The 12,220-nt window shown below is 35.9% G+C and overlaps 1 protein-coding gene across 1 annotated transcript in view; it reads left to right on the forward strand.

Moving 5' to 3' along the window:
* The window catches only part of LOC126380710 (dynein axonemal heavy chain 8), a 73,836-nt gene extending 62,068 nt beyond the window's left edge, over positions 1–11,768 (forward strand). The window contains exons 73-91 of the mRNA XM_050030305.1: positions 103–229; positions 305–440; positions 539–756; positions 3,193–3,435; positions 3,574–3,709; positions 4,228–4,381; positions 4,551–4,670; positions 4,769–4,829; positions 4,919–5,098; positions 5,295–5,407; positions 5,514–5,599; positions 5,684–5,945; positions 7,748–7,987; positions 8,473–8,640; positions 9,394–9,535; positions 10,443–10,632; positions 10,832–10,953; positions 11,228–11,389; positions 11,562–11,768. Of these exons, the coding sequence (XP_049886262.1) occupies positions 103–229; positions 305–440; positions 539–756; positions 3,193–3,435; positions 3,574–3,709; positions 4,228–4,381; positions 4,551–4,670; positions 4,769–4,829; positions 4,919–5,098; positions 5,295–5,407; positions 5,514–5,599; positions 5,684–5,945; positions 7,748–7,987; positions 8,473–8,640; positions 9,394–9,535; positions 10,443–10,632; positions 10,832–10,953; positions 11,228–11,389; positions 11,562–11,687 (2,986 nt within the window). The 3' untranslated portion in view covers positions 11,688–11,768. The remainder of the gene's footprint in view (positions 1–102; positions 230–304; positions 441–538; positions 757–3,192; positions 3,436–3,573; positions 3,710–4,227; positions 4,382–4,550; positions 4,671–4,768; positions 4,830–4,918; positions 5,099–5,294; positions 5,408–5,513; positions 5,600–5,683; positions 5,946–7,747; positions 7,988–8,472; positions 8,641–9,393; positions 9,536–10,442; positions 10,633–10,831; positions 10,954–11,227; positions 11,390–11,561) is intronic.
* Positions 11,769–12,220: the final 452 nt, after the last annotated feature.

The following is a 12,220-nucleotide window of genomic DNA, read 5'->3' on the forward strand; positions in this document are numbered from 1 at the left end:
ACAATCGAGTGAAAAATTGGCTACCTACTAATCTTTGACTGCTGAAATATCCACTTCCACCCTCAAATACTCGTCATCATTCACGAAGCATTTATTTTCAAGGAATCACGTAGAAGACTGCGTGTCCCTGGGCAGACCAATGTTGATCGAAGACGTCCAGGAAGAATTAGATCCGGCGTTGGACAATATCTTGGAAAAGAACTACATCAAGATCGGTTCGTCTTACAAAGTTAGTACTTTCATTACGTTCACCTAATAAGTACCTTATTAGGTACCTACTTATGCAATTTTATTTACATTATAGGTAAGACTTGGAGATAAAGAAGTCGACGTGACGGCAGGACATAGAATTTATATAACCACAAAACTGCCTAACCCAGCGTATACGCCTGAAATTTCAGCTCGAACTTCCATTATAGATTTTACTGTCACCATGCAAGGTAATATTATATCGTAATTACTTACTTCCTAATTATCGGATAGTTGTTAGTTTACGAGTCGCTGTAAGTTACTATTTTATAGCAGTTTTTTTTTGTAGGTTTGGAAGATCAGCTGCTAGGTCGTGTTATATTGACGGAGAAGGCTGAGCTGGAGTCTGAGCGAACCCAGCTGATTACAGACGTGACGAGTAACCGTCGCAGACTGAAGGAGCTCGAAGCCAATTTATTGCACAAGCTCACGACTATACAGGGGTCACTCGTAGAGGACGTGTCTCTTATTCAAGTGTTGAATATCACAAAGTCTACCGCTACTGAGGTATTTAACTTCACTTGTATGTTTGGGACACATATTTCAACTACATTTTAAACAAGTACCTCTTTAAGACGGCAGCCAGCTTCTGGCGCTGACTGATTGCAATTAGATCGCACAGAGATTGAATTAGATCGCACAGAGATTGATTGATATGCTTCACAGACATTTAATACTTTAAGAGGAGCAGACTTAACATATCTACGGAATTGTCATGACAAAAGACAGACAGCAAAGACTTGTCGCACACATACATCCGCATGGGCCGAACTTAATATTTTTCAATATTTTACTTTACAATAGATATACAACTAAAATTATTAAATAAAAATATTTATTTAGAATCCGGTTGATACCTATACTGCTTATTTTGATCAAAAATAATAATGGCTGGAAGACGCGCCTGCGCCTGGGTGTCATTATTTATACCCAAGAACAAAGATAAAAGATGCATATGTCTGCTATCCTCGAATTTAGAAGGTTAAACGAAGGCAAATTTGTACAGCGCCATCTATATATTTTTTCGGGAACGTAACCTGGAACGTCTCTTTATAAATGACAAAGTTGGTATGGGTGTTTTGATGGATGGATGTATGTTTGGTACTCTTTCACTCAAAAACTATTGAACAGACTTTACAGTAACATTATGTTACAGAAGCTTACACATCAGAATTTAAGCCGTATTTTATCTTCAGGGAACCTGAAACAGTATTATTTTCTAGTAAACAATACTGCATCTGTCAAATGATCCATAGCATTTATGATATGTGCCTATTGAATTAAGTACTTGTGTTCTTTCAACAAGTAATTATAATTAATACACTGCTTTAATAAGAAATAAATAACACTGGATGATAAGATGCTTTTTTTTTCATAAATAGACGTAGTGCACCTAAACATTGGGCACATCAAAACCATTTGAATTTCTTACTATTCTATTCTGTTTATCTATTTCTTCTTATTCCAAAATATTTTTTGTTTGTAGCACTTCCACACATGTTCATGCTACACTTCACCATTTTAATTGTACTTAAATAACAGTTCGTTTATCAGTATATTTTAAAAATATATAGATGACGCTATGCCATGAATCTTCTCGATGCGACATTTGCCCACGCATGTCATAATTCTGTCAGCGTAGTGAGTGTTGCAGTTTCAATACTAGTGAAGAAAAGGACATAATTTTGTTACGGCTTGTATCTTGAGCAGGATGCAATAAGTGCTCCACATTATCAATGTTGTATGATATTTGTTTAGCCTGCTCCTCTTAAAGTATTCAATATCTGTGGATATGCTAGGCGCTCTGTGTATGTGTGTGAAGTGCATATTCACAAGATACGAATGACAGGAGACGGAGGAGAATACTTACTATCCAAAATTATTTTTATACCTTACGTACATTGATACCTTTTATAACAAACCTGTTGTGCTTTGGACATACTTACTAGTTGCGTGGCCATAGTAGTAGCAGTTGCTGTATTGTGTTTAACTATTGAAGACTACAATCAATTACTGATCACTATATTTGTCATTATATTTTACTTATCTCTAAAAGAAATCTCTTCCAAGCAACCATCTTTGTATAAAGTGAGTAGTTTTTTTTATGTGGGAAGGCACAGAAAGTACAGAACAAGTATATAAATAAACATAGTTAAACACGTGTAATGAATACTTACATAATAACTAAAAAATAAAATAATATTATACATACAAATATATATTAACAGAGGTCGCATATTAGTCATTTATTTATAGTGCGTCTATTACACATAACCACCTCTCAATCGTCCGATTAGGTCATAATTCCAAAATAATGAAGTTATGATCCATTTCCATTTCCCATATGGATAGACAGAGACCACTGAATCACTTATTATATCCTGACACATCACTTTAGCTTCTTCCACTCTTAGTTATTAGAGTTATTACGCACGATCGCGTGGCCAGGAATTTCTTTAAAAAACATTAGATAGCGACATGTTCGCCTAAGCTTTTTTCTTCCGACTCTAACAATTAGGTACTTACTCCTAACTATAAAGTTATCCCTAGAGATAGGCTACTTGACAACCTAGTGAAATGAGACAATTTTTACGAAACGTCAAAACGAAAGTTTTCTTTGGAGTTTGTATGGAAATACTGTCCTGTGACGTCATCAATAAAAGCGTTCAAACGTTGTACTCATTGTTACATAATTCGTAAATAAAATTCGAAAATAATTCGAATACTAAAATAAGATTTTTAATCTTCTTAGACTGGCTTCTATTTCTACATACATACATACATAAACTCACGCCCGTAATCCCTAATGGGGTGGGCAGAGCCACAGGTAATCAAAGACAACTTGCAGCCACTGTTGTTCTATTTCTACGTTACCATTTTATAATTTATCTTTGACCCAGTCAAATACTCAATTGGAGTGAAACGACCGTATCTCATTTTCAGGTAAAAGAAAAACTGGATACTGCAAAAGAGACCGAGTTGAAGATCAACGCGGCTCGTGAGGAGTTCCGACCCGTAGCCACCAGAGGATCTGTGCTTTACTTCCTCGTGTGTAACATGTCTCTCGTCTGCAATATGTACCAAACTTCACTAGCGCAGTTTCTCGAAAGATTCGATATCTCCATGGATAGGTCTACCCCAAGCCCCATCACCTCCAGAAGAATTAATTTCATTATTGATTATCTGGTTAGTTAATATATTTATATTGTACCTCAGATTTCAAGTAGAAAAAAAACCAAAGTAATAGTAAAAATTTGGTTCTAAAATGGTATGATCTAATCTTAGATCTTGATCTAATAAAAACCACCTGTTGCTCTTTTCTAGACCTTTGACGTGTTCAAATATATAAGTAGAGGATTCTATGAGAAGCACAAATATTTGTTCACTGTCCTATTAACCTTGAAAATTGATATGAATAAAGAATACATAACGTTTGAAGAATTCCAGACCTTCATTAAAGGTATAAATTATTATTGAAAACAACAAAATAACATAAACAGCTCTAGTAATTATTTAAACAATTAAGCACCGTACATATTTATACACAGCGTAGTTGTCATCACTTTATTAATAAAATCGTAATCGTCATTACCCCTCGAACTCGACTGTTGTGCTGTTGTTGTGACGGATCGGCATGCTGCCGGCAAACTGATCCGTGCCGAAAGCCAGGCATCGACACAAACCTTTGCGGGTTTACTGTTGGCTTTATGGTGTTTACAGTACAGTACCTACCTACCTACAGTACCTAGTAATTATTTAGTAATTATCATTATGTGTACTTATTCAAAAAAAATGTGTACTGTGGCATAATTTATAACTTGATCATACATCCACTTTCATAACATAATAATATACCTACAACAAAGACAGTACCGATATTTTAAAGTTATCTCACGGTTCCCGTCCAAATTTTTAATATCTATGTGTATACTACGGGGTAAGAGTAAGAGTGTGGTAATTTCAAAATATCCCCAACAGGTGGCGCTGCACTAGACCTAAATGCGTGCCCGCCGAAACCATACAAGTGGATTACAGACATGTCTTGGTTAAATCTTGTACAGCTCTCGACTCTTCGCCAATTCACCAATATTCTCGATCAGGTATCAAATAACGAGAAAGGTTGGAAGGCTTGGTAAGCTTAGCTCCTTGGATGACATTATTATTTTTATTTGTTATCATAATTTGTCGGACTGAATTAATGTTTACGTCATAATAAGATATGTAGGTATAATAAGATTGTTCGCCCTCTACTATGATATTACCAATACCTCGCGCATGCTTCTATTACTAATACGTTTCAGGTTCGACAAAGAAGCGCCAGAGGACGAAACGTTGCCCGATGGATACCACAACTTGGACGTATTCAGAAAACTACTAGTAGTGAGAGCCTGGTGTCCAGACAGAACTTTGGCGCAAAGTTTGTACGTGAACACCCATACATTATAAAATAAATAACAGTTGTAGACAAAAACGAAACTTTTAAACTAATATTACAGTATTAAAAACACTATATTTTCAGGAAATATGTGTGTTCATCAATGGGCAAAAGGTATTCTGAAGCCGTCATAGTGAATTACGAGGTGATATTTTGCAGACAATTAAATTTCAATATTTAGAGAATACCTACACTGAACAGTAACCACAGTGCTTGATTCATTTTTCTTTGCAGCAAATGGTCATGGAATCGCGTCCTTTGGTACCCCTGATCGGGTTCTTAGCCATGGGGTCGGACCCCACTCCGTCTATCGAAATAACTGCAAAGCGCTTGGAGTGCTTGTGTTCAGCAATATCCATGGGACAAGGGCAAGAAGTACACGCAAGGAAATTAATCGATCGCGCCCTTTCCGAGGTAACTTGGAGGCATACTTACATAAGTTCTAAATAGATATTTACCCTTGCTATTTATTATGATGGATACCTAAATTCCACGGACCACCTTCTATTTAATTAGAATAAATAGATATGTTAAAGTACATAGATATATTTTGCTATTCTTGTTATAAACTAGAAAAGGTATCCTACCCTTATTTTGTACTTAATTCTAGGGCTTGTGGGTGTTATTACAAAACTGCCATCTGGGCTTGGAGTACATGGTGGAAATTATGGAGCAGTTCTCAGAATTGGAAAAAGACCCAGAAGCAATTCACGAAACATTCCGGTTATTACCTGCTTGGATAAGTTTTTCTAAGTGTTTCATACTCAAATTATTGCAACTTAATAAACTTCTAAAAATAAATTCGTAACGCATACGTATTTGTTCGCAGACTATGGATAACTACAGAAGTTCACCCAAGATTCCCTATAACATTGTTACAAATGTCTATTAAATACACATGCGAACCGCCCTCAGGTATATAAAAGTAACTATAAGAAATAATATAAGAGCATTGTATATTTCTAAATGAGACAGTATATTATGGTTTATAACTTTCAGGCATAAAAGCTGGTCTCATGAGGACATATGATTCCATGAGTCAGGATTTCTTAGATTATAGCGACAGTCCATTCTACTTGCCAATGATATTTACTGTTTCTTTCTTGCACACCGTCGTCCAAGAGAGAAGGAAGTTCGGACCTCTTGGTTGGAACATACCTTACGAATTCAATTCTGCAGATTGGTTGTCTTCTTGCATGTTTGTACAAAATCATTTGGATTCTTTGGATCCAGGACAGAACATTAGCTGGACTACAGTTCGGTCAGTAAATAATATCTACCTGCTTTGTCGTCGATACTATTTGTTAACATCAAGGACTAAAGGGGGTAATCACGGTAAACTTTAAGATATATTCAAATTCGCGCTGTAGATTGAATCGGGTAAATAAAGCAACGCAACACGCCGCTATACCAAAGATTGAAGTTCAAAATGAATAATTAGATAGGGGTCTCATTGACACCAGAAACCACCCCCGTTTATGTTCCGATTATTTACGGTTTAGGTGATATGACTCATTTTTTACCTTTTTCAAGGTTATCTACCTTACTTCAGAAATCATTATTTTGTCGCTCTTTCTTAATATTTTTTTCTTTTCACTTCATACCATCATACAGGGTGTTAGTGACATCGTAACGAATACTCAGGGGGATGATTCAGACTATGATTCGGAGTTAATATCAAAAGGAATTTTTCGTCGCAAAATTCATTATTTATTTAGTTTTTTAAAATTATTTTCAATTCTATAGTTTTGCGATGGAAAATTCCACTTGATATTAACTCAGAATAATCAGCTGAATCATCCCTCTCAGTATTCGTTACGATGTCACTTACACCCCGCACAAGTACATACAGTAGCCATACAAGTAGGTATGGGTGTTAGTGACACCGCAACGAATACTGAGGGGGATGGATGGTTCAGACCATGATTCTAAGTTGATATTAAGTGGAATTTTCAGTCTGAATATCCATGTTTTTTTAAAATTATTTTTAGTTCCATACTTTTGCGACGGAAAATTCCACTTGGTATCAACTTAAATCATGGCCTCAATCACCCCTCGGTTTTCATTACGATGTCACTAACACCCTGTATAAGGAAGTGGACTGCACGTGAAAAAATGAAAGTCAGAGTAAGAATTTGGTAAAAATTGTTACTGTTGTTAAAATTTCGCCGAAGAATAATGGAGCACATGAAGTAGTCATACACCCTGAAAGTATTTCTAAAACCTGTACCATTTAATAAGCTTTTAGAAACATCTTAAAAGACATGATTACTATTTTAATTGAAAGTGTGTAATTAAGCAAACGTTAGAAAGAACCAGCTACAATGTATGAGAACGTCGAATTTTCTTGTGGGTCAGAATGGCAAGTGTTCTGTTGCAAATTTGAATAAATATGTTAGTCTGTCAGGCCTACAGAAGAAGTTGTTCCCTTGTACTTATGTTATAAGTCTTTGCTACTTTTACATCAAAAAGCGATTACATCAACAATTACTTTAAGATGCTCAGATAAAGTAAAAAAAGATAAAGTAAAAAACCGGTACGAATATTTTGTCTGAGCACGTTCCGTCCATAGTAAATTCTTAGGTACGTTATATCCTTACACACAACGTGATACCCGTTCACTCATCACTACCTCTGTACTTTATGGTGTTCATCATGTTTCATATTAAAGCTCATATCAAGCTTACCTACTTTATGTAAAAAAGCTTATTATAAGATTAATGATTACCTAAATGATAAAAATGTCGGGTATCAAATGTGTTTCTCTAGTTATTAAATAACTTGTAATGTACCTACCTACATTGATTTGCTGTTGCAGTTTCTTGTCATTTCTTCTCCTCAGACACACATAAATAACACCTTGCGAAATGACGTAGATTCAAAAATGTTAAATTGTCCATCAACAAGTTTATCTATGATAATTACGTTGAATAAATGATTCCGATTATTAATTTACATCTACATTCACGGAGCGATTGTTGTACTTTATTGCTTATGTCAGAACAATCATCATAGCGTGCCGCTAGTTTGAGTGCTAATAATGAAATATCCCGAAACTAACAGGTACATGATATCAGCGGTACAGTATGGCGGGCGTGTCACTGATGATTACGACACGCGTCTGTTAGTGTGTTTCACGCGTGTCTGGCTCTCGGACCAGTTGTTCAATGAAGATTTTCAATTCTACAAGGGTTATGGAATAATGAAATTCAAGAATATCCCCGAATATCTCGAAGAGATTGAAAAGATGAAAACAACAGATCCTCCTCAGGCGTATGGACTGCACACCAATGCTGATATTACGTAAATATCTGTGAATATACATGAGCTACAATAAAATAATAGCCTCGAACTTTAAACAGCCCTCGTAACATGCTGACCGCATATCACGAACGCGTAGGCATAATTGCTTCATTATATATCTCGTGTAGACAAAGGACTTATTCGCAAAACGTCTTACCCCTAAAAAAGGACCTATTCGTACAATGACTTAATCTTAAAAGGACCTATTCTTAAAATGACTCATTTTTCAAATTAAAAAACATTCGACTAGTATACCACACATCCAACAGATGGCGTTGTTAACTTGTTATTTCCTAATTATTTATTTCACGAATTGGGTATTCTACGAATATGGCATTGTACGAATAGGGTATTCTACGAATAGGGCATTTTAAGAAAGAGCCCAAAAGCTAATGCACCATTTGCATATAATTAAAAATAAAGCAGTTAGGTAATTACTGCACTTGGAGCTTGCAAGTTGGAAAACATGTTTATTTATATTGTAGTTATCAGCGCGCTGTGGTTCAAGATTTGTTAGACACAATACTATCAATACAACCTAAGGAATCTGGTGGTGGTAGTGGTGAGAGTCGCGAAGCTTCCGTCTATCGCCAGTCTAAAGAAATGCTGGATAAGGTGCCAAGTAATTACGACCCGCATGAAGTCAAAGAAAGGTAAAATAGTGATATAGAATTTAGCTCGCTCGCTGTATACTTAGAACTCAAACGCTCAATGAAAATGTTTGTCGACGCTCAAAATTCAGATTGTAGTATTTATTACCTACTTATTTGTTCTTTGGAAGTGATATAAGTGTATAATAGTGCACGGCGCTTGCGGACAGTGTATTGATAACTTGTCCTGTACAATACCATGTCCTTTGTCATGCGGATTTGTTCACGCACGTGGGTAAAATTTCATTTACCTGTTGCCGTCACGCGTGCGTATGACACGATTTACAATAAATACACATATGAAAAAGTTTTTTGCGGTTGCTGTGCTGCGCATGCGTACCAATCCAGCGTGTTTGAGACATTGATGTATACCTAATATGGTAATATAGGCGTGAGCAAATCAGCAAGACACTACAAGTGTCCTTAAATAAAGTTAGTAAATTACCCCCAGAGGAATTATTAACAAGAGTTGCCTTTGGACTAGCTTAAGGTAGGTACACTTAATTTTTTCTGCCACTGTGTGGGGTTACTACAGGTATACACATACAGCACACATCTACTCACTACCTACTCAACGTATCTATAAACGCATTGGTACTTGCCAAAACAAAACACGGAAAACGGATCGTCCATGTAAGTATTTCGGAAGAGGGTAATACGTGCGCTAGGCAACTCCCGCCAATTATTTCTACTTAATGTCGTGTCCTACCAAGTATAATAAAATTAGTATACTGAATCAAAGATACCTATCTCCAGATTGAGATTCTATGGAATGCTGAACTCGATGGTAATATTTTTACGCCAAGAAATTGACCGAATGCAAAAAGTGATTGGTCTTGTGCGGACGACATTAAAAGATCTGCTTCTTGCCATCGATGGTACCATAATTATGAACGAAGTTAGTATATTTTTAAAAAACATTTTTGGTGTGGGTCAGAATAGGTGTATTGTTGGAGATATAGATACCTCAAGTGAAATTCAATGTAAATCTCCAGTTTCATGAAGGTATTCATGAAACAGGAGAAGTTTTAATAAGGCCGCGGTCAGAATGGCGGGTGTATGTTGAAAATGGACGTAATTAGAAATCGTCGAGAATTGTTTAGTTAATTACCTCGTTAATTATTATGATTTAATTACATTTTTGTGAGATACATTGAAAGTACATTCCTGTGGTAAACAACACATACCTAACCATGTCTATTACGTTCATTTTCACCGTACACTAACCTTTCTGACCGCGGCTCAGTTATTATCATAATTTCTCCCGTTTCATGGAGGTACATTGAATTTCACTATGCGTATCTACAACAGTACACCCGCTATTCTGACCCACACCATTTATGCACTTAAGTACCGTTAATTTCTGTAGACACTGTTAAACAAGTAGGTAAGTATATCCATTCTTAAATGTTATTTTTGTTACATTCGATAGGTAACAATATATCCTGTAAGTAACCAAAGTATTAATTCATACTATATATGGCTACAGTATGCGCGCGACCTGCGCCTGTGGGACCAAAGCAGCGACTTTGTGGTGTTGAAGTTGAACACTTACCGCCTTAATAATAAAAAATAAACCAGGGATGAACGTGGGTATGTAATTGAATCCAATTATCATACAATCCGACTGAACTTTGCTTGGCTGTCAAATACTCAAACCCACGTTCATCCCTGGTTTATTTTTTATTTGTAAGGTGGTTAGTATATCGGATTGATTTTAGAAGGAATAGGGGAATAGCGTAGGCAGTACTAACGAATAGACAGATAGGGACACTGGAGTTTTAAATTTATTCAATCTTTTTCAGGCACTACGTGAGTCGCTTGATGCAATATACGATGCAAAAGTACCAAAAATATGGTTAAAAAGTTCTTGGTCATCGTCAACTCTTGGATTCTGGTTTACAGAATTTTTAGAAAGAAATATGCAATTTTCTTCTTGGTGTTTCATAGCTCGACCTTTTTCATTTTGGATGACTGGATTTTTCAATCCACAAGGTACTTGAGAACAAGCAAAGCATTGCTACTAGTTTCGTAAGTCTAGCTCGAGAGACCTGGCTAGATAGAAGGCCTAAGTAAAATTTCAATACCTCGGTACTCAAGTTTTCAAAAAAGTTAGCTCGGAATGATAGCTCATCTCTTAAAAGTAGAAAATATAAGTACAATTTTATTACTTGTCTAATTTTTTCATTTTCAGGTTTCCTAACAGCTATGCGGCAAGAAGTGACTCGAGCTCATAAAGGATGGGCATTGGACATGGTTACTTTACATAATGATGTCACTAAGTTCTCATTGGAAGAAATCAAAGCACCTCCACCGGTAAATATCTTACTTTAGGGCCCCGTACCCAAACATATTACCTATAGTAGAACAATTACATTATGACTTATTTCCTTAATACCCACACCGCAGCCGGTGAATCATCGATTTCAATTTCATATGCCCGCTTCATTATTTCTATTCTCCGATATAGTATTCCAAAGTTATATAAACATAGTATTATTATTACATATAATTATGTTACACAATAGTATTCAAAACAAAAAATATCTCCTACCAGAAATCTTTAACAATAGCGTCTCATGGTTTTTAGGAAGGTGTATTTGTACACGGTGTGTACCTGGACGGTGCGGGTTGGGACCGACGCAATAACAGGCTCTGCGAATCAACACTCAAAGTCCTATACACGCCGCTTCCTGTCATTCACGTATATGCCATCAATTCCACCGCACCCAAGGATCCAAAGCTTTATCAGGTATCAATGTAGAATTGCATATTGTATTTATATTTATGTATTGTAGGGGTATCAACAGAACATTTTATTTTCATTGTAATTCTTACTTTTTAAGGTAGTAAAGGGATCCTTTTCTACAATATAAAGTACGAAAACTAAAACAGTGGACCTTAGGTTCTATTTTTATTTCCAGTGTCCGGTATATAAAAAACCGAACCGTACAGGACTTACATTCATCACACCGTTGTGGCTGCCTACTATCAAAAACCCTGACCACTGGATGCTCAGGGGAGTCGCTATACTTTGCGACATCAAGTAAAATCTCAAGATTATCGACTATTTTATATGTTAATCAAGTTTTTACAATGATCGCTTTTTCCTTATATTATAGTTTGTAGTTCTTTATATTATTATTAATAAAAATATATAAATACGAAAAGTGTTTACAATAAATTATAATTGGCGTAGATGGTGTCCATAGCAATAGTACTTGGGTACAGTGTAAGTGTAAGGGTCTGACAGAAAGAAAAGCAGTTACGCTTTGGAGCATACTACATTTCACTAGGATACATACAGAAATGTAAATACTTCGACTTAGGTGTCATACTTTCAAATTCATTAATGATTTTCTAAACGTTAGCGTTAGAACCCCTGGACCAAGTGCGATATTTTATGTTTGGAGACTATCAAAATTCAGTACCTTTTTGATACTATTTGGTACCTACATTAAATTATCCGGTTTTTCCCACGTCAATCAAATAAATAAAAATATGCAGAACATTTTAATCTACTTTTGTTCCAAAATATAATTTATCGTAAGCGTTCTAAAAAGTGGCCAACTTCAAATCTCCA

The sequence above is a fragment of the Pectinophora gossypiella genome, chromosome Z, assembly GCF_024362695.1.
Source record: "Pectinophora gossypiella chromosome Z, ilPecGoss1.1, whole genome shotgun sequence".
In the NCBI taxonomy this organism is placed as follows: domain Eukaryota; kingdom Metazoa; phylum Arthropoda; class Insecta; order Lepidoptera; family Gelechiidae; genus Pectinophora; species Pectinophora gossypiella.